Source organism: Crocuta crocuta, unplaced genomic scaffold (genome assembly GCF_008692635.1).
Source record: "Crocuta crocuta isolate KB4526 unplaced genomic scaffold, BGI_CrCroc_1.0 scaffold351, whole genome shotgun sequence".
Taxonomy (NCBI): Eukaryota; Metazoa; Chordata; class Mammalia; order Carnivora; family Hyaenidae; genus Crocuta; species Crocuta crocuta.
In genome coordinates this window covers 226,003-248,559 of record NW_027530853.1, presented here as the reverse complement: position 1 = coordinate 248,559, position 22,557 = coordinate 226,003, and the positions used below count along the sequence as shown (strand labels likewise).

The 22,557-nt window shown below is 42.6% G+C and overlaps 1 protein-coding gene across 1 annotated transcript; it reads left to right on the top strand.

Annotated features, from left to right (window-relative positions):
• The first annotated feature begins 358 nt into the window (after positions 1 to 358).
• On the top strand, positions 359 to 20,657 carry RNF19B (ring finger protein 19B). The gene is made up of 10 exons (XM_077769443.1): positions 359 to 513; positions 624 to 863; positions 10,170 to 10,375; positions 11,531 to 11,672; positions 13,095 to 13,257; positions 13,706 to 13,820; positions 14,870 to 15,010; positions 16,199 to 16,406; positions 18,895 to 19,026; positions 19,825 to 20,657. The coding sequence occupies exons 1-10, from the start codon at positions 359 to 361 to the stop codon at positions 19,943 to 19,945; spliced, it is 1,623 nt and encodes a 540-aa protein (XP_077625569.1). The 3' UTR covers positions 19,946 to 20,657.
• Positions 20,658 to 22,557: the final 1,900 nt, after the last annotated feature.

The following is a 22,557-nucleotide window of genomic DNA, read 5'->3' as shown; positions in this document are numbered from 1 at the left end:
GGCCTAGGGCCTAGGAATACAGTTTATTAGCTCACAGAGAGCACTGAATGCTGGATTAAGGAATTCGGGCTCTATTCTGAAAATCCCTAGGGGATAGGAGACCCTGTCTGTCTTATCTAGTAATGCCTCCACTTTGTAGATGCTTTATGAATGACCATATTCTTTATTAATTAATGCTGTTAACTTAACAAAACAAGTGTTGCAAGGTGGACCAGTTGGGAATCACCACCGGACCTATCCCTGTCTGAGTTTTACAGATGAAGTAACCTAAGTATCATTTGCTGGAACTGGCAGTCGGCCTATCCGCGAGGAAAGGCACACCAAAAACTCCACCTCGAGGATGAAGGCGGTATAGGGCATGGAATTGGGGAAAGGTCCAATAAAACCAGTTGGATTAGTGCCTCCTCAAGATGGCTGCCCCGAGCCCCATGACCGGGAGGAGGCGGAGCTCCGCCCCAGCACGCGCGGCCCCACCCCACTCGGCCCCGCCCAGCGCCCCCCTCCGGGGGGGCGGTGCGGGTTGTGAGGTGTCTCAGCGAAGCGCCTGCGCAGTGGGCAGCGGCGCGCGGGGCGGAGGCTTTATAGCCACTTCGACGCGGCCGCCGGGCTTCTATCTCGGGGAGGGCGGCTGGGGTGGCGGCGGTCGCCGCGCGGGTTGANTGCCTCCGCCACTACCTGCGCCTGGAGATCAGCGAGAGCCGGGTGCCCATCAGCTGCCCCGAGTGCAGCGAGCGACTCAACCCGCACGACATCCGCCTGCTGCTCGCAGACCCGCCGCTCATGCACAAGTACGAGGAGTTCATGCTGCGCCGCTACCTGGCCTCGGACCCCGACTGCCGCTGGTGCCCGGCCCCGGACTGCGGGTGAGCGCGGGGGCGTGGCCGCCCGGGCAGGGGCTGCGGCGGAGGGGCTCCGGGCCCGGGAACCGGACCCCCAGCTCCGAGGGAGAGGTGAGGGGTGAGCAGCGGGAGGAAGGAGAAGACGGCAACTGCGGCGGGTTGGTAACCAGCCACCGTCCGCAAGCCCAGACCGGTGCGGGAAGGCACCCATCACCCGCCCTTCCCGAGGGCTCACGGTGGGGGCTGAGCCGTCGGTGAGGGGAACGGAGCTGTCCATCAAGTCAGGAGGCCGGGAGAGGCTTTTTGGTCGGGTGAACGCCCCTCTGTCTCGGGGTGTAGAGGCAGGTCTCGGTGAGGGCTGGGAAGGGATAATTGGCAAAGGACGGAATGAGCGTATCATTCGGAGGGGCTCACAACATTCGGAGGGGTGTGTCTCTTTGGCCAGGGGCAGACTTCGCAGCATTGCAGGAGGTGTGTTCTTCCTGCCCACCGCTGCTGAAAGTTGGAATGGAGATGATGGAAATGGCACTAAGGGGGAAGGGACAGCTCACTGGCAGCTTTGGGGCACCCCGGGCATTGTGTGCCTTCTGTATTAAGCTGTTGGGAGGCCCTCTGTGGTCTTACACTGCTGCCTTGGGCAGGATGAGGGGTGGACGACCCTTTCTTTGTCCAGAGAAGCAACGGGGCACTGAGAAGGATGCCCAGAGGTTGATACGGGAGGAGAAAATGTGTGACCCAGAGCCTCTGATCTTGAGTTCTTGATGACAGTCTTTTAAACGCACCATATATCCTGAATTTTTAAGGTCAGTGAGAAAATATGCAGTATGTTCAGAGACAGAATTCCACTAGATTTTACTATGTATTCAGTGGGCTCCACCCTCCCCCCACTTAAAAAACAAATCTGTGTGTCACTGTTCGTACAAACCGTGAACGGTTGCATGCAGCGGAGCTTATCTACGTGGTTGGGAGTCAGACTGTGCCATTTACCAACTCTGTGACCTTGGGCAGATCATTTTATTCGTGTGTGTTATGTTTTGGGGACAGAAAAATGCTAGGGACTCTTTGCAGTGGGTGAATGTAATGCTAGTAAAAAGCTGCTTGGCCCTTTGCTTCAAAGGAGTTAAGAAGGGCTTTTAATTATAGCTTGTGTGTCAAGGCTGTTTTAAGATTTCCATGATGCTGCTATTTGTCTCCTTCAGAAGCTGTCTTCCTTTCTAGAAGAGTAAGAAGAGTTCACTTCTGTCTTTCTATTCTGCCAGACTTGTTTAGAGATGGGTGTGTTATTTAACCTCATGGAGATGGGGTTTCTAAATTACTTTGAAGGGTTGTAGTCAGAGGTACGCTGTGTGTCTGTGGTAGATCGCTTTCACTTTCAATTAATAAGTGCCGGAAAGAACCTTGCAGGCTCTTATTTCTAGTGGTCTGGTGATCTTAATGGCCTTTAGAGGTTAATAGACTTATGATGCGCTGGTTTGATAGATACTAGTGATCTATTTTCTGAACTAGAAGAACATTTGCTTAAGAGAACATTGCATAGTTAATTTTGGAATAGTGTATTAAACTACTTTTATGAGACCTCTTTTCTTGAATTTTAACTGAGAAATGTGGCATCACTGATTATCTTTCCGGAAAAACCCCCTTTTTTCCATGAAATCAATTGCTGCCTTTGCTCACAACAGTAAAAATAGACAGGAATTAACTTAAGATTTTGATAGTGACAACTGGAAACCATTACTGAAAGTTATTAAAGAATTAAGGCCACTTGTTATTTAGGCCATGTATTAGGTTAGTATCATCCAGAGTTTTTTTTAATTAGTTAAAAGAATTATAAAAAATTATATAGCTATTTTTATGTGAGTTATCTGTGGGTTTAAAGAAAGTAAAGTTGGGAGAAAGAAAGCAAGCTGGCAGCTGAATGCCCATGTGCCAGGCATACATAATAGAATTTGATCCTTACAAGATTGTCAGATAGATTTGATCTAGTTTTATAGATGAGAAAACTGAAATTTAAATAAATTGAGTGACTTGTTCAGAGTCATATAACTAGTGGGTGGTGGAATCAGGCTTGAAACACTTGTCTTAACTCCAGCCAAGGCCAATATTCTTTCCTCTCAGCTTTTTCTTTTTGAAAAGCATGAGATTGTTGGCATTATTGGGGATGCTACCATTTGGATCATTTTGTCAAATGTAGCCTAAGGACAACATTGAAAGAGCCAAAGGATGCTATAGAGCCTAGTTTCTTTACTGATTCTTCTTGTGCACAGCCTCTTATCTACTTTTTCTTATCTGAAATAGGCCTAATCCTTTCCTGACTTGAGAGGCTTATTAATTAATATTTGCTAAGTGTTATGAGGTCTGCAGTTGGAGGTGTTAGATAAATAGTAACTTTAAAATTCTGTCACTTCCTGAACAGGTGTCTGGGTTCCCTGGGGATGTGGCCAGTGGTTTTGCCACTTCTTTTTATTATATTAAAAATTTTTTAATGTTTATTTATTTTTGAGAGAGAGAGCATCAATGGGAAAGGGGCAGAAAGAAGGAGATAGAAGATCCAAAGCAGTCTTTGTGCAGTGAGCACAGAGCCCAGTGTGGGGCCTGAACTCACAAATGGTGAGATCATGACCTGAGCCGAAATCAAGAGTCAGCCACTTAACTGCCTGAGCCACCCAGGTGCCCTGATACCGCTTTTTAATGCCAGGAGAAAAATAGCTTCTTTTGTTTTGTTTTAATCAAACTGTTCTATTCTTCTGTGTCTGGTAAAAATCCTGTTCGAGCAGTTAAAGAGAAGCATAATCCTCAGTTCTCTTTTTGTACCTGACCATCTTTACTCACAGATCAAGTTCTTCAGCCAGATTGATCAAGTCCTCCCTTTGCTCTGTGTGTGTATATGTGTGTGTTTGAAGGAGGCATGTAAGTGATCTTACAGAGTTCTGATCATTAGTTTCACTGTGATTATGATAATGAGACCACTATATTAAAAGATTATTTGTTTATAGGATGCCTGGCTGACTCAGTCTGAAGAGTGTGTGACTCTTGATCTTGGGGGTCGAGCCCCATGACGGGTATAAAGATTGCTTACATAAATAAACCTTTAAAAATAATTTGTTTACAAGATATTTGTAGAGCAAAGAGTCATGAATTTTTCTTTTCTCATACTTGAATATGATTTTATTTTATTCATAAGTAAGAGAACAAATTTCAGTGGGGAAACATTTACCTTATTATTTAATATTAAGTACAGTATTACCAGTAGTATTTAAAACATACTTTCTAATGAGATAAAATTAACTCAAAATACGAAAAACTGACATTTTTATAGTTCTTTATGGTAAACTTATTTTACAGAGGAGAAACCAGTCCAGAGAAGTTTAAGCGTGGGCTTCAATGTCTCAGTGCTAATAAATGGTGCAGTTGATTATAACCCCTTAGAGTCTCTGCTTAAGCATGAAGTCGTCTCAGAAACCCCACATCATGTAAATATATAATGTTTTCCTCTCAAGTGCTGTGTTGCCAGTCTTTAAACCCTTTCAGAATCTCTGGAAGAGTGAGGGTGAGCAAAGGAGGCAACAGAAAATTCCCTGGTGTACAGTGGCAGATCTTCCATACAGATGAATAGGAGATAAGGCTGTCTTGACCTAGATTCTTTGTGCAGGTCCACCGCTCCAGCCTCTCATTGCTGGTTCTCTCTCAGTCTCCCCTCCTTCCTGACCCCAACAGGTAGTTTCAGCTATTGGTCTTCCTGGAGAACTGGACTGGACCATCCCATAAACAGGAACCTTCTGTTCATCTCTAGAACATTGATGAGGGAAGAACGAGCTTCCTGAGCAAGACAAAATTTTCAGTCAATGAGGGAGGATTTTTTTCCTCTCTGAAGCCTTCCTGGAAATCTTTTATCTCTCTCTTTTGGTCTCTCTCTGTCTCCTTTCTCTCTGGTATGACATTTAAAAAATTGAGGTAAAGTTGATCTGGATGTCTTCTCTTATCTCTGTGCCTTCTATTTCACAACTCTTCAGTCTGCTTATTCCCCACCCCTCTCTTGTCCACCCGCATCATCCTCCAGCTCCATATATCTTTCCCACATTTGCCAAAGTACTCATTATAAAGTAGAACATCTTATATCACTCCACTGCTTAAAATTCTTCATACCTGGGGCACCTGGGTGGCTCAGTCGGTTAAGCCTCTGATTCTTGGTTTCAACTCAAGTCATGAATGATCTCAAGGTTTCCTGGGTTTGAGCCCCACATAGGGCTCTGTGTTGGCAGCACAGTCTGCTTAGGATTCTCTGTCTCCCTCCCTCTCTGCCCTTCCCCCACTCACACTATCTCTGTCTCTCTCTAAATAAGTAAACTTAAAAAATTTAAAATAAACCTGTTCACCTGACATATAAGATGACTTCGTATGTCTTTAAGAACTGATCATTTATATGATTTACCCTTATAATGTAAGCCCCATTATAGTCTCCTACCATCTTTTCATCTTACTTTCTATTTTTCACGTACAACAGTATTTCCCAATGTATATTATATGTATTACTGGAAAGGAAAATTTTTTTGATCAAATAAGCTTGGGAAGTATTGGCTTGAGCAAAACAAATTTATTTCTGAGCTTTTTAGACCTGTTAAACATGCTAATATACACTGTGAATTTTGCTAATGGTAATAAACAATGTGAACCTTCAGTCTGGTGTAATTTCCCCATGTTTTTGTTTTTTCAATGGCATCCTTAACTCAGACTTTCCGTAACTATTTGCAGTTTTCCAAACTCCTTTAATAGTTACTCTGTCTTCTCTTAGTGTCCTTATTTAACAATGAACCTTCTACTCTGAATAGATTGAGAGCTCCTCTGGACTAGGATATCTATATTCCAACTTTTTCCACAACTCTATGAACAAAATTTTTCAATTAGATCCTAGAAGAATGGGATAGTTGGATTTAGATAGTGATAGATAAAGATCATGAATAGCACAGTTTTTGGAAAAGAAGCCGATAATGAGGGGGTAGTAAGAAGAGGACAGATGATCACGCAGTAGACACTTTGGAGAATTATAAAGTGCTGAACCTTAGGTAAGTATTGGGTATGACAAAAAGGACTTAGACATGATCCTCTTGACGGGGAGTTTGGCCTGTTAGAATTGATAAAGGAGGGAGGGAGGGAGGTAGATAGAAAGGAAGGAAGGAAGGAAAGAAAAAGAAAAAAGAGAAGGAAGAAGAAAGAAAACGCAGTGTAATACATACTAAAGAAAATACAAATGTTTCTAGAGGATAGATGAAAGATTTCTGTGTGAGGGTATCAAGAAAGGGGCGCCTGGGTGGCTCACTCAGTTAAGTATCTGACTTCAGCTCAGGTTGTGATCTTAACAGTTCATGGGTTCGAGCCCCACATCAGGGGCTTCAGATCCTCTGTCTCCCTCTCTCTCTACCCCTCCCCTGCGTGCTCACTCTCTCAAAAATAAATAAACATTAAAAAATTGTTATTAAAAAAAAGACTTCGCAGAGCAGCTAATAGTTGATCTGGGCCTTGAAGAGTATGAGTAGAAATTCATACAGGGTGAACAAAGATGCAAGTAGGAAAAAAAGCATCTTAAATCAGAGAGTTATGAGCAAATACATAGAGGTATAAAAATGCAATACTAAGTCTGGAGGCTAGTTTGGTAAGCCTCTGGATGCACAACATGGAAAGCATGATCTGGAAAGTAACTAGAGGTCAGTCTGAAAAACGTAGACTGGATTCAAGTTGATAGCCCTATCTAAGCCAGGCAAAGTTTAGGTTTGAAAGACTCAGGGGGCACCTGAGTGGCTCCGTTGCTTAAGCATCTGACTTTTGGCTCAGGTCATGGTCTTGCAGTTTGTGAATTTGAGCCCCGAGTTGGGCTCTGTGCTGACGGCTCAGAGCCTGTGAGCCTGCTTTGGATTCTGTGTCTCCCTCTCTCTACCTCTTCCCCGCTCACGCTCTCTCTCAAAAATAATTTAATATTTAAAAAAGAAAGAAAGACTTTTTTTGTTGAAGGATTTTTACGTAAAAGAGTAACATCATGATAGATAACTTTTCTGGAATTGGAATTTGGATTGGAGTGGGGAATAAGGAGACTAGATAGTAGACTCTTTTGCAGTTGTCTGGCCTAGAGGTGACATGAGTTTAAACAAGGGGAGAAAAAAAGGGAGGGGGAAAGATAGAGTACAACTCATGACAACTTGTCGCCTGTCTGCTACTCTTGCACATGCTCAGGTCTAGTGGCCTGGAGCTAGAAAGTGCAGACATAACATAGGAACGCGTTTCTTTAACTACTGGGGTCTGTTGGAGCATAATCTAGTAATAGTGGGATTTTTTTTTTCCTCCTGGGCTGAAGTTAGGTAATGCTGTGGTCCAGCTTGTCACACATTGTATTTCTGAAGACTTAGGAAATGAACAAAATTAGTAAATTTGTATGAAATTAAGAGGAGAGAGAAGGATACATCTGTTTTCTTAGCAGTATGTAATTTCCAACACCTTCTATTTAGCTGCTGCTTCTCCTTCTCCACCCCCATTTAGCTTCTAATTAGCTTGGTTAAGCTAAGAGCAGGCTGGGAGAGAGGCTCCAGTGTGGGACATGGAAGAGAAGGAACAAGATCGTCAAGGTGGACTTGGTCTCAAGGATGACGTATTTTTCAACACCTGGGGAAAAAAAGATTACCCTCCAGAATTTAGGAGTTTACTCCTAAAATGGGCTTCGACAGAGTTTTAGGACTAAGTGATAGTACCTGGCATATAGTAAACCAATAGATACATGGATAAAGTTTAAAGATTGCTTTAGGACAGAGTAATGGTCCAAGAGAAGAATTAGGATGGCCTGGGGAAAGTAAAGAAACTAAGCAGGAAAGGGTCTCTATCATTCATTGAACATTAAACATTTTAAGCATGAATCAGTATGCTAGACCCTAAAGGTTAAAAAGTGGATGATCCTTTTCCTTGAGTATAGTCTGGTTGGGGAAGCACATGTATAAACAAATAATTATAACATAATGTGAAAAGCAATATGAAGTAATTGTACATAGGCATAAAGTAGGCAACCAGCCGCCTGGAGAGATTAAGTGGGTTTTATAGGGGAGATGAAATTGGAGCTGGTTCTTTTTTTTTTTTTTTTAATGTTTTATTGATTTCTGAAAGAGAAAGAGAGACAGCGTGAGCAGGGGAGGGTCCGAGAGAGAGGGAGATACAGAATCCGAAGCAGGCTTCAGGCTCTGAGCTAGCCATCAGCACAGGACCCGATGTGGGGCTCAAACCCACAAACTGTAATCATAACCTGAGCTGAAGTCGGACACCTAACCGACTGAGCCACCCAGGCGCCCCTGAGCTGGTTCTTAAATGGATAAAGTACTTGCCAGGGCAAGAAGAAGAAAGGAAAGAACATTTCTAGGCAGGAGAAGTAGATTATGCGAAGGATAGGATAAAATGTGCTCTATTTTTATACCATACCTTTCAGGGGATGATCTCCAATACAATTTTAGAATATATGTAGTTCCACTTAAAGGTGGCAGGCACCTATACCTCCATTTTTGGGGTAGAGGTTAAGGCTTGGAGATTTAAATTACCTCAGTGTCATGCAGTATGAGTCAGAGGCAAGGAGCCCAGACCAGGCGCCCAAAAACAGGAATGCCAAGTCTCGTGCCCTGAGTAATTCTGTGTCATGGTAATAGATTGCTGTGCGTTCGTGTGAGTATTTGGGGTGATTTTACTTCCTTGGAACCAAATTCCACACCCAAGATTGACATTATCAATCTTGTCAAATGTTCTTTGAAAAAAGAAAAGAAAAAAATGTTAGTAAATATTTACTCCCACCTTGTGAGAGGTAGGAATGGATCAGGAAATGATCAGGGCTTCCTGACTGACTGTGTAATTTGTATCATCAGAAGTTGACTACTTTTCAGAGGCCATCCAGTACCTTTCCTAAAACAGAATAGTAAGGAAGTCACTTTCTTCAGGAGAAACATTGTTTATCTATAACAGTTATTTTGCAGCTAGGTGGGGTAAATTTGCTCAGAACTCCTACAGGATATGAATCATTTGCATTCATGCATTGACCTATTCCCACTTTGCTGTTTCTGAGAAGAGATTTAATACAGACTGTGTTATATAACGGATGATATGACATCGATACTTTCAGTGTCATTCTCAAATAAACCTGAGAACTTGGGTTGCTTTTATGAACATCCATTCAAATTTACAAACTAGAAGAAATCCAAGAAAACCTTATTAGCCTTCTGTAAAAGTTGTTTGAGGTCTTTGGCAATTGGAGGGGAAAGTGGAATAGAGGACAGCAAAGCCCGATGGCAACACCTAAGCCTGCAGTCATTGACCTGCTTAAAAATTGTTTGAACTTTCACAACTGCCATTTCCCCTTCTTTGTTTCTTTAAATTACTTTAAAAATTTTTTTTACTTTAAACAAGCCTTCACTTGTTAGGGTAATCTGAACATTTAGTTTCGGGCTAATAGTTATAAATATTTTGGATTGTTTGAGAGAGAGAATTCCTGGAAAATAAATGTGAATTACAAGAAACAGTTGATGTTGGTGCAGATAGATTCTGAATTGCCGATCTTTACTAAGACCTATGTGTCAGAAGAGAGAAGGAAAGGGAGGGAGATTATAACCTTATTCTGTATTAATTACTAAGGTAGAGGAATGATATTCTTGGACTCTGGAGACTGTCAAGGAAGTAGATGTTTCAAGGTATAGATTTGAGTTTAAAAAAAAAAAAGTTTGAAAGATAAAATGAGCTTTCAATAGGAGAAGCCGGTCATGAATCCATCTATGGCCCTTGTCTCAGGCTGTGTGTGGTCAGGCCAGCTTCACTGTGGAACTTAAGAATGAAAAAGTTTTCTTTAGTTTTTGCTATGCCTTGTTTTACAAATGTTCTGTCCTTTAATGTAAACAAATTCTAATCTCTCTAAATATAGTAAGCCATCAAAAGGATATAGTTTTGTACCCTGTTATTTATGAAACTTGCTGTGGGAAACTGCTTCCAAAGCAGCTTGAACTGTGACTGAAGATGTGCTAGAATTCAGTCTAACTGTGGTATTTTTCCTTCTTTTTTTCAGCAAATAAGTGATTTGTGTTTTTTTAGAATCTCAAGAAGAAATTTACTTTCTTACACAGAATATATTTTACAGTTTGATCGGCAGGCTTGTGTGTGTGTGTGTTATGTGTTATGTGTGTACTCTTTTCTCTCTGTGTCATGTGTAGTGGTGAGGAGTGTCAGTGTCCCCCTCCCCCCTCCCCACAACACTGATGAATAATGTCTGTCTTGTTCTGATCTTTCTTACCTTACTGATATATCTCTTCCTGTGTCCTCATCCAGTTATGCTGTTATTGCCTATGGCTGTGCCAGCTGCCCAAAGCTGACCTGTGAGAGGGAAGGCTGCCAAACGGAGTTTTGCTACCACTGCAAGCAAATATGGCATCCAAATCAGACATGCGATATGGCCCGGCAGCAGAGGGCACAGACTTTGCGGGTACGGACCAAGCACACGTCAGGTCTCAGTTATGGGCAAGAATCTGGACCAGGTATACATTGGCATTTTCTCATTTTTCTCTTTATTTGATATTTCATAATGTGAGCCTAAAGCTGGGAGAGATTATCTTACTGTACAACCAAGTATTTCCTAGGATCAGAGAACAGAAAATATTTGGTTACACCTTCAGTATTGTTATTTGATATGTAGCTTCTCTCCAACCTATAAATTGGTAAACTTGGGATGCAACAAAATTATAATTCTCTAGATTCAGCCTTCTTAGTAATATGTCTTGTATTGGAAAGTAATTAGGTCCTTTTGCTAGGGACTTTTTCGAAACCTTCACTGTGAGCAGAAACACATTTAATTAGTATTAAACCTCTATTATTTTCCTGCCAGCTTTAAATGTATCACCACTTTTGGAAGTAGGGTACAGAGTTACGAATAGGAAATGATATTAGTATGGATTAATGATTAACCTTAAAAGGAGGAACCTTGGCAAGTCAGAGTAAACCTACTTAAAAATGTCAGTGGGTTTATTGCCTTTTATAAATGTATTTTATTTCACTGATGTCATTTGGGAGAGGCTGGTAGGAAAGATTTTACCATTACTTTTTCCTGGCACAGCATAATCTCCTAAATTGTCATTTTAATAGGATAGTTCCTAGCTTGCTGTGAAAATTACTAGGTGTATGCTACATAGCATACCCACTTATTTTTAGGTTTCGAGTTTGAAAGTATCATGGGAAGGGTCTGTGGGTTGCGTTAACAGCAAATCACAGTGATACTTACTGAGACTGAGAAATGAGTTTCCTGAGCTAAAGTTTTTTTGCAGACTGTTTCTCCTGCAGGACTCTGCTTTGAATTCTGCCTGCCTATTGGCTGATGGCATTCCATTTTTCTTGGAACGATCTTCCTCTCTAGGGAAGTATTCTTGCTCAGAGTGCGGCTTAAGTGCTGTATAAGATGCCAGTTTGAGGGCTAGGCAGCTCAGTATGAGACAGGATCCATTTTATGAAAATTCCTTAGGTATAGACATAGCCAACCTTCCAGTGAAGTGGGTTGCACAATTTGGAATTCTTAGTCAAGAATTTTTGACTGCCTCCTCACTTTTTATATATATATTCCTAGGAATAATAAATCAAACTAGGTTTAACTGGAGGTATTTTTCTACCCAATCTTCTTCCCCCCACCCCTCCCCCCTCAGATGACATCAAGCCATGCCCACGATGCAGTGCTTACATTATCAAGATGAATGATGGGAGCTGTAATCATATGACCTGTGCGGTGTGTGGCTGTGAATTCTGTTGGCTTTGTATGAAAGAGATCTCAGACTTGCATTACCTCAGGTGAGATGGCAAATGTGTCCATTATTTCATAATCTTATTCTGTTACTGATTTAGGGGAAAGGAGGCCAAAGAGACATAGTTGTCTGTCCTCTCAATATAGAATAAGGAGGCTATAAAAAGATCTTCTGAAGCACTCCTGTGACCATGTTTTTTTCGAGTTCAGCAACTTCCAGGGACTGTCTTCGTTACCTTCCAAATAGAGTTCAGTTTCCCTAGAATGGCTTTTAAGTCTTTCCACTGTTTGGCCCTCATCTACTTTTCTGGCTTTTTCCATGTTGCTTTTATACACGCTATATTACAAGTGACCTGGGCTTGCTATTCCCTGTGTCTTCTCTGTGCTGTCTTACTTGCTGGTATTCTTTCATAATTGTTTATGTTCTTTGCTTTGCTCAGAATGCTTTCTGATCACATCACCCTCTTAGCAACCTCTTTTTATCTCGACCTGTTCAGTTTTTATTCATCCTTCAGGGGTCACTTAAATGCCATTTCGTCTATGATGCCTTCCCCAGCTTTTTCTGCCTCATTCTTCTGTATTGGCATTCCTTAAATGTTTCTTTATCAAAGTCACTACTTTTGCTTCATATACAAGTCTAATTTTGCTGAACAGCATAAATTTATTAAGGTCAAAGTTACCTTTTTACAGTTTCTTACATGTAATGATTTTCTAAAAGATTCAGAGTAAATATTAAAATATTATCCTGAAGGAGTTAATATTTACCAACTTCATATTCATTGTGGTGTGCATGAACCATTTTCATCTCCAATATGACAAACATTGAGTACTTACACTATACCGATTACCAGGAACACGAGTGTGTAAGACATGATCCCTACTTTCGGAATTGCTTATCGTATCTAGTCAAGAAGATGAGACAAAGGGAGTGAGCAAAAATGGTTGAACAAATAAGAATTGAATGTAAAAGTACCCAAGCTCAGAATATGAAACTGACGTACAGGGTGTGAACAAAGTCTTATTTTTTTCCCAGGAACGTGGTTTACACTATCTATTGGATATGGGTAGGGCAGATGCCACGACAACTATGCAAATCAGTGTTTATTAGCAGGGCACAGTGCTTTCGGATACAGTGTCCAGTGTGTAGGTTGTGCAGGATCTGAAGTAGTATATCAGTCAAGGAAGCTGGATCAGTGTTGGCAGGTTAGGGAGGACAGAGTTCAACAGAAAAGAAAGGAAAAGAGGTTTCAAGTCTGGAAGGATACCTTTACAAAAAGTAAAGAGCGCAGAGCTCTAGGAATCTGACCTTGTCTTTTACTCCCCCTCATATAGTATATTCATTTCCTGTAACCTCTTGTAACTGTTAATCATTCCTGTTGAAAAAGAAGGCTCTTGCTCTTATTAAGCCCTCTGGTAACAATAGCTGCATTTGTAATATTACCATTAACTTTAGCATGTTTTCTCTGCAGCCCCTCTGGCTGCACATTCTGGGGCAAGAAGCCGTGGAGCCGTAAGAAGAAAATTCTTTGGCAGCTGGGCACACTGATTGGTGCTCCAGTGGGGATATCCCTCATTGCTGGCATTGCCATTCCTGCCATGGTCATCGGCATTCCTGTTTATGTTGGCAGGAAGGTAAGACACACGGAGTTCTGTGTATGTTCCATACCCAGGTTTGTTGGTAAAGATTTGAAGGAAATAGGGAGGAGCTTATATTTTAGAGCTTCCTGAAAACCAGCTGGTTCTTGGATAAAAATAACCTTAATTTCTTAAATGGATTTTCATAAACCCCAAGAGATCTGGAAGTTCTTATTAGCATCCTGGGCCTGGTTCATCTCGGGGACTTAAAGGTGAAATACTTTGCCTCACTCTCCTGAGTTATTTTGTCTCTTCTTGGATTAACTTTTTCTGTGTTAGTTTATGTCACCCTGGTCTGAATTAGGTTAAAATTTGAGAAAGATGGCCTCTTGGTGGGTGGGGGATATATTTTAATATAGTTAGAATATTCACTTGGTCTTCTTTCACCCTGGCAAAAAGATTGATATCCTAACCTGCTGACCTGAATTTTATTTCTTATTCTTAGATTCACAGCAGATATGAGGGAAGGAAAACCTCCAAACACAAGAGGAATTTGGCTATCACAGGAGGAGTGACTTTGTCAGTCATTGCATCCCCAGTCATTGCTGCAGTTAGTGTGGGTAAGCTAGCCAAGACCGCGATTCTTCTCCTTCCCCCGCTCTCTTTTCTTCCACCACCCCCCTCCCCACCTCTAGCTTTCCAACTATAGCAGTTTAGCCCGCTGGCCTGATGCTTCACCTTGGAGGCTCCTACATTTTATGCCAAACCCAACCTGAGCGTTACCTCTATTAATCACTATTATTATTATCAGCTGCACTAAATTGTCAGACTTTGGAATCTTTCATTCTTAATCTTTAATCTTTCATGGGAGTTCATGCTTAGAACTCCCATCTGGCACATGGGAAAGGTTGAATTAAACAATCTTACTTTAAGGCCTAGTTTTACACCTTTCCTCTCTGCCAGGGAACCCGCAAAATAAAATTACTTTTATTTTGATTTGCTTAATGCCTCACAGTATTTTAGGAGGCATGAGGGTTTGTTTTAGAATAAAAATATATAACCGACATTTATTACGGCTCTCCATGTGCCAGGAGCAGTTCCAAGTGATTTGCATGTATAAATTCATTTGATCCTCACAGCAGCACACTTGTAATAGAAAGGTGCAGTAATTTGCCAAGGTCACTTAGCTGGGACATGAATCAAGGCAGTCTGACCTCAGAGCCTGTGCTCTTATCTAAGCCATTCTGCCTCACACAGCAGTAAGATTTTGGAATTAACACTCTGTGGGGGTGGGGATCCTCAACCCCCACTTATTTTATGTTTGATTATTGATTGTTTCTTGGACTAGCGTGTCAGCAGTGATGGAAGAGGGAAAATGAAAGCAACATGTACTCACTGTGCTGGGCGCTGTACATACTTTTCTTACGGTCATTGACAACCCCAGGAAGCTATGTCCAAGGTTATACAGCTAGTAAATTGGAGCCAGAATTCTAATCCAGACCTAATTCCAAGTCCAGTTATCATCTGTTAGACCCAGCTACCTCTTTAGGATAACCATCTTCTGTCTTTCTTTGGCCTTTATAAAGTGGTTTGTCTGTGCTCGGGCCGGGAAGGAGAATTAGGGCGGCTGAAACCTGACGGCCTGCTGACTTGTTTCCTCCTCCCCCAGGTATTGGTGTCCCCATTATGCTGGCTTATGTCTATGGGGTTGTGCCCATTTCTCTCTGTCGTGGAGGTGGCTGTGGAGTTAGCACAGCCAATGGAAAGGGGGTGAAAATTGAGTTTGATGAAGACGATGGTCCAATCACAGGTAAAAGGAGAATTTTAATTTCCCTTTGAATTTATGGGACAGAAGATAAAAATCAGAATTCAGTACATTTTACAGAGAGATTGTCATTGGATTACTTTGGATAATGAGCTTTGTAGGGGGTAAAGTATTTTTAGCTTTTCATTTCTTTGTTCCAGAGTTATTAGGTTAATTCCTCTGGTACTTGGCTCTGTGTGACAGGTACAAACTAGTAGGATTCCAAGTAACTCCAAGTATGCTGGTAATAGTAGTGATTATAATAAAGTCTTACATCTGCACAGTACTTTATAATTTTCAGAGGACTTTACGCAGTTATTATCTCACCTGGTTTTTATAGCAGCTCTCTGAATAGGAAAAGCAGGTGCTATTATCATCCCCATTTAATGGGAACTCTTTAAACTTTTGTCTCGACATCTGTTAAATGGGTTTAAGAGCTTCTGCAGAGCTGGGACTAGAGCAAGTCTTTCGACTTCTTCCCCGCCCACCCCATCCCCCAACTTCTACTTTGATGTTTTCACTTTACCATATTTTTAAACATTTTTTAATGTTTTATTTATTTCTAAGAGAGAGAGAGAGTGAGCAGGGGAGGATCAGAGAGAGAGGGAGACACAGAATCTGAAACAGGCTCCAGGCTCTGAGCTAGCCGTCAGCACAGAGCCCGACGCAGGGCTCGAACCCACGAACCATGAGATCATGACCTGAGCTGAAGTCGGACACTTAACTGACTGAGCCACCCCGGCGCCCATTCACTTTACCATATTAACTAAGCTAAGGCACAGAGAATCCCACAAGTTTTTTAAGCTTCCTACTAGAATCAACATGTGACCTGAACATATTTTGAAATCTGCATATTTGATTAGACGGCATCTATGGTATAATGGACAGAATAGTGGACTTAGAATTCAAAGTGTAGTTTTGTGCGACCAGCCATGACTGGGACAAGTCATTTAGTTCTAAGCCTCATCTGAAACTGGGCCTCTTATTGCCTAGTTATTGGGAAGATTAACTATTAATATATGTTCAAGCACTTGACGTGTAGTGGCTACATGGAGTAGATGTTCATTAGGTGGATATATGGGTATTCTTCTACAGGAATAGACTCTATTACTCTGAAGGGTCATTACAGGAAAATAACAGACTCTGTTTTGATGCTGTGTTATCTTAAATTGAGATGTTTGGTTCCTTCCCCAGTGGCAGATGCCTGGAGAGCCCTTAAGAACCCCAGCATTGGGGAAAGCAGCATTGAAGGTCTGACTAGTGTGTTGAGCACCAGCGGAAGCCCTACAGATGGACTCAGTGTTATGCAGGGTCCATACAGCGAAACAGCCAGCTTTGCAGCCCTCTCAGGGGGCACGCTGAGTGGTGGCATTCTTTCCAGTGGCAAGGGAAAATATAGCAGGTGAGCAAATAGATAATTGCTGACAGAACCAGTTGGAATTATAAGAAGTAAAATACCTGTATTGAGTCATTTCTCTGTGCTAGGCACATCTCATGTATCATCTCATTTTGATGTAATCATCAGTGTGTGTGGGAGGGGTTGTTTTCTTTTTTTACTTTGCAGTGAGAAAACAGGCTCAGAAATGTTAAGTGACTTACAGAGTTTGATGTTCTTTCCACTGCACCATAGTGGCTCCACCTAAAGAGCAATCCTGACTTCAGGTCTTCGCTCTGCTACATTAGGCTGCCTGCTTCTGGAAGGGAAAGCACACATTTTTGTGGAAATCCCTAGACTGCACTCCCCATTAGGGTTGTCACTGACTTTCAGTTGAACAACGTTCATGCTGTCTGTTGTTGGCTTATTGGTGCTGTGATCCTTATTACATTCTTATTCTTATTCCCATTTGATAGATAAGGAAAATCAATTCTATGAACATGTGTTGAGAATACGTAAAGCTTTATGAGTAAAAATGTTTTGACCTGTTCAGTCATTTTACCAGTTAGATAAGCCAGAACATATTCTGAGAAACATTACAGATGTTATATGAGAAGCAGTTAGTTGAGTGCACTGGAGAAGAGAGGCCTGTGGGTGGGACAGAACAAGGTGAGGAGGTAGGAGAAATGGTCGCCTTCAGATGTCTGAAGGGCCTTGAATTGGAAAAAAGGATTCTGGCTCATGCCAAGAGGTAGATTAAGGCAACTTAGCAGAAGCTAGAGGGAAACTAATTTTGTTTAGAGAATATAGGAAAAATCTGTATAGAAATCCAAAGAAGGCTTGGATTGGATTACCTTGAAAATACTGAGCTGCCTATCCCTGGAACTGTTTAAAGTAAGACCAAATGGCCATTTGGCTATTAGGCCTTTTGGCTAAAGAGTCAAGCAACAGATGACAGATGGACTGGATCCCACACCTGAGTGCCTGTCAGTCACCTGGGAGCCTCTTAAAAATAGATTTCGGGGCCCTATCCCAACATGAATAAATTGAATCTCCTGGCGTAGAACCTGGGGATCTATGTTTTGCAAAGGCTCCGTAGGTGATTCCAGCACAGTCACTGTACAAGCTGCTATCTGGGAAGCACCTAAGTGGATGGTGCTTGTGGAAAGTCTCTTCCGGTTCTTAGAATCTGTGGAAGAGCTAAAAATAGAACCTAGGTCTGTGATTCGACACACTTTACATCGCACTGCTTCATTTTCCTGGGCTGTGGCACATGCTTGAAGGGTATCCGAGGCTGGAGCCACAGAGCAAAGGCATAGGCAGCAGGATGGAGGTTGCTTGAATGTGCAGCTGAAGGCTGCTGCTGACCTGTCTGTGTCTCATGACTCTGGTCGTCTCTTGTTAGGGGATCCCGCCCCCACATGCCAGAGAATTCACTGCTGGGCTTTCTTAAAACCTTCACCCTTGTGAATAAGCAGACAGACCTCATTGGAGACAGACTTGCTGAAACTGCTGCTTAGCCAGTCTAGCTGTTCCAGTTCTGTGAAAGCCTTTTATAGGAAGTGAATGAGTCAGATGGGTTTGACTGTGAAACCTATTAAGAGGAAATACTTAGGTGTACAGCAAACTGGTGTTAAAGCCAAGAAGGGAAATAGTTATGGGTTCTCAACTTTGAGACACCATTGGGAAAGTTTGCTGCTCTTATGGGAGATCGGATCCTCTGTGTCTTTTAATCTCATAGCCTGGAGGTAATTTGATGGCTAAGTTTGAGTTCCTATGTACAAGATGTAATGTAAATGAGAAGTGGTCTCTCCTTTTTTTGGAGCTCACAGATGATTGGAGGAGAGATGCACAGATTGATTTAATAAGTAGGTAGGTGCTGTGGGAGCATTTAACAGGAAATGACTGGTTTGCTGGGAGAGTGAAGGGAGATGATACCTCCTTTGCTGTTAAGGACTGAATATGAGTTTGTCACATAAAGAAAGGAAACTTCCAGAGTGAGGGAATAGTATGTGCCAAGTCATGGAGTATACAACGTATATAGGTGTGTAAGGAAAGAAAGATTCAGAGTGATTATGATTTAGGACCTATGGTGAGAGACGGAACTGGAGAGAGAGCTTGGAGGCAGACCAGGAAGACCTCACATGCCTATTGGCAGTAGAGAACCAAGAGAGGACTTTTGAGTGATCGGGTCTTTGTTCACACTGGCACTGATCTGGAAGGTGTTGGACTTGGACTTAGGGCTGGTGGAGAGAGAATCCAACTGCAGTTTTCCAAGGAGGAGATGTTGAGCACCTTCAGTTAAGGAATAGCAGTGGGGATAGAAAGGAGGGGACGATTTCAGTAGATATTCAAGAGAGAAAATATGTGGGCATCTATTTGAGCTATTTGACAATTGGAGAAGATCAGACCAACTCAGTTTGCAAGGGAAAAATAGAAGAGATGTGTGCCAGGAAGCAGACTGTCTTGGAATACCCAGGTCTCATATTAACATGAACGTCCCCTCTTTACACAGGTTAGAAGTTCAAGCCGATGTCCAAAAGGAAATTTTCCCCAAAGACACAGCCAGTCTTGGTGCAATTAGTGACAACGCAAGCACTCGTGCTATGGCCGGTTCCATAATCAGTTCCTACAACCCACAGGACAGGTATGTGAACAGTCAGAGATGCCCAGGACAGGTTGCAGTTTGTGGTCGGGTACTAGGCCTTCAGAAGCTCAACGCCTCGTGTTAGGGCCCCGTGTGCTATTGATGGGATGTATAGTGTGCGCCCTAGGAGTTCACCAGGCAGGTTCTTGGTTTAGGAGTCTTTGGGATCTCTTGATTGATTCTTCTTGTTAGCACTTGATTTTTAGGGATTTCTTTCTTTCCCCCTTTTCTCCCCCCCCCACCCCTTTTGGGTCATTTTGGCTATTGTATAATTATTCATATGAAACTTAAGGCGCTAGATTGCTGTTCACTGATGTCTGTGGGTCTGTGGTTTCTGTTCTCATATGCTCTTTGCTTGATGTGACTCCTGTTGCCTATTTCTCTCTATTTTTGAGGAACTAGTGTAAATGATATGGTGTGATTGCAGCACCCCCTGCTGGAGAGGTTCTGGTTCCTTCCAATTGTGACACCATAGCAAAACACTATGAATCTTCTTTCACTTTCATATTTTGAGTAAGATAGTGTGAGGGTCCGACCCTTAGTTGAATTTTGAAAGCTCTTTTTTAGTTGTATAATGAAATTGGCGGAGGTGTGTATGTGTTTTTAATCATCAAAAGAGATCTAGTTCTTCTCCATCTAACTTGAGAGTTAGGTTAAGTTTTTATTTTACTAAAAGTGAGCTTTTGTCTACTGACTACTATGCTTTGGACTTCCTAATCCTGAACCCACAAACTGCTTGTACCAACAGGTGTAGCATGACCCATGCATGACTCAGCAACGTGGATTTTGTCTCCACAGAGAATGCAACAATATGGAAATCCAGGTGGACATTGAAGCCAAACCAAGCCACTATCAGCTGGTGAGTGGAAGCAGCACAGAGGACTCGCTCCATGTTCATGCTCAGATGGCAGAGAATTAAGAAGAAGGGAGTGGTGGCGGCGGCGGCGGCGGCAGCGTCAGCACTGAAGAGGACCCCTCCTGCAAACACCAAAGCTGTGAACAGAAAGACTGTCTGGCCAGCAAACCTTGGGACATCAGCCTGGCCCAGCCCGAGAGCATCCGCAGTGACCTGGAGAGCTCTGACACGCAGTCGGACGATGTGCCGGACATCACCTCAGATGAGTGTGGCTCCCCTCGCTCCCATACAGCAGCCTGCCCCTCCACTCCCAGAGCCCACGGTGCACCGAGCCCAAGTGCCCATATGAACCTTTCTGCCCCAGCCGAGGGGAAGACTGTCTTGAAGCCAGAAGGTGCAGAAGACAGAGTATGAAGTGGAATGAATGATCCTGTTCTGAGAAGCACACTTGTAACTGCATCTTTTGGAATTTTTTTTGTGGAGGGGTGGGTGGGAATTTATGTATTTCATTTCAAAGATTCTCTGGTCACAGGTTTTCCCCAGGGAAATTCTGAGAAATTTGCAATTTCTTACCAGGTAAAACATGGAAATTTTTGCCCTTAGTCCTACCCCCAACCCCTTCCCTCCTTGTTTTAGTTTTAATTTATTGGTTAAACTGAAAGTGGCAATCCATGAGGTGTGTCAAAGAGTGTACAGATGTATGTGTGTATATTGTACGTATGCTAACATATTACTGAAAGAAACACATTTTAATAAAGATTTCTGTCGTAATTCAGCTCCTCTCATTTTCCTTGGCTTGGGTAGTGCTACAGAGCCAAGTGTTTGATTGAATAGACCACTTAACGTCTTTAACAGTCTCTAGATAGGAGTTTTCCTAATCCCAGGGAAGAAAGATTGTATTCTAGTTAGACTGCAATGGAGTCCTCTATAAACCACCGACTCCTAGCCTGACAGGAAGCAAAGCTTGGCTTGTTTTGGACTGTGTAGTCAGACTGAAGAATTAGCTGAGTCAGCCGTATGGAGAAGCTGTAGATTAAAATGAATCTTGTTTGCCCTCTAGAGGCAGCTCTGCAGTTTTTCTGTTCAAGCCTTACTTCTGCTTTTCTGCATTATAGTCACCAGTGGAAATGTGCTTCAGAGGAGGGGAAGGGGCGGCTGTTCAAGTGACTCTTCAGCGAGTCCCAGTGAACGGTGAGGGGTTATGAGTCGGGGACAGAGTATTCTTACTGAAGGAGGAAAGGGACCGGTTTTGCATAATTACCAAGCAATAACCCGCGTGTTTGTTAACATTCCCAGGCGTGCATTCCCTGTTCTGAAAAGCTTTCTTAGTTTTGCCAATGTAGTTTAAGGAAGAGGGACTAAGGACTGTGACTAAAACTCGTAATGAAAAGAGATGAGACATGCCATCAAAATCTCAACGTTTGATTTTATCTGCTCTTAAAAATTTGTCAGAATTGAGCTATTAGTACTACTTTGGGTTTTGGCCTTAGAAATGAGAGCTCATACATAGTGTAGCAGAAAAACTGAAAGATTCATGAAACCTGATGTAAGATTCTAAATCTGGCAGTAACTTACTGTGTGACTGTGAGTCCGTTTCTCTCTCGTGCCCTTAATTTCCCCACCTTAGCCCTGGGCTCAGAGGAAGAATTGAAAACATCCTTTCCCTAAGGACCAGATGGTTTTCTGTTTCCTTTCACAGATGCACCTGCTCCTTATCTTCCTGGCCTGTGCTTTACCGCAATGAGGAGGATGAGTCTGGACAACAGACCACTTGGAAGACTCGTATCTCTTGGGCACTGCAGCCAGACTGAGCACATTTCCCTGCACCTGAGACAGGAAATGCTCTTAGTGGACTTTGGGTCTCTGGAAGAAATGCCCTAGAGGGTGTCCTCATGTGAAAAAGGGGACCTGTTGGGAAAGGGGGCAAACAGCCTGCAGATCTGCGAAATTGCAAACCATCAGCTCAAGATGGCAATTCCCTTGAAGCCTTACCAGGACAACAGTTAACTTTGATAAACTGAAAGAAGTCTTTTGCAGAGGCAAGAACTGGCAGCAAGACCCGTGTTCTTCTCTAAGCTCTGCTTCTTCCCGCTGTGAGACTTGGGCAGTTGCCTCTGAGTCTGCTTTCAGTTAGCCAAAATGGGGAAAATAATCCTTAATTATGGGGTTGTAAAAATTAAGTGAGATGGTGTACTGGAATGCTTTTGGTAAAGACTCCTGTGTTTTCCTCCTGCAGGAATAAGAAGAAATAAGTTATGGGAGATTATGGGAGTCATCTAAGAAAAGCCCAGAACTCTAGACCAGAGGCTATGAAACACTAAGCTTATTCTAATCCTTTACAACACCGCTGTTGTAGATCCTAGATATTAGCGGATGAAAAGGCCCTTCAGCACCACCTGGAGGAGACCAGGAGTAAAGCATTGGAAAAGTTGGTTCTGCCTTTAAATGGGGACCGTTTAACTTCCTCTGTGCACACGCATTCATTCGTTTTGAAATGCTGCTACACTTCAAGTGTAGAAAGCAGCAATGAAGGAAACAAAATCGTCCCCGTGGAACTTCCGCTCTAGTGGGGAAAGACGATCAGATAGGTAATCTGGATGAGGAGAAGTGCACTGGAGAAAACAAAGTAGGGGGAGTAAAGACAGAGTGGTAGATGGTGCTACTTCAGATGGGCA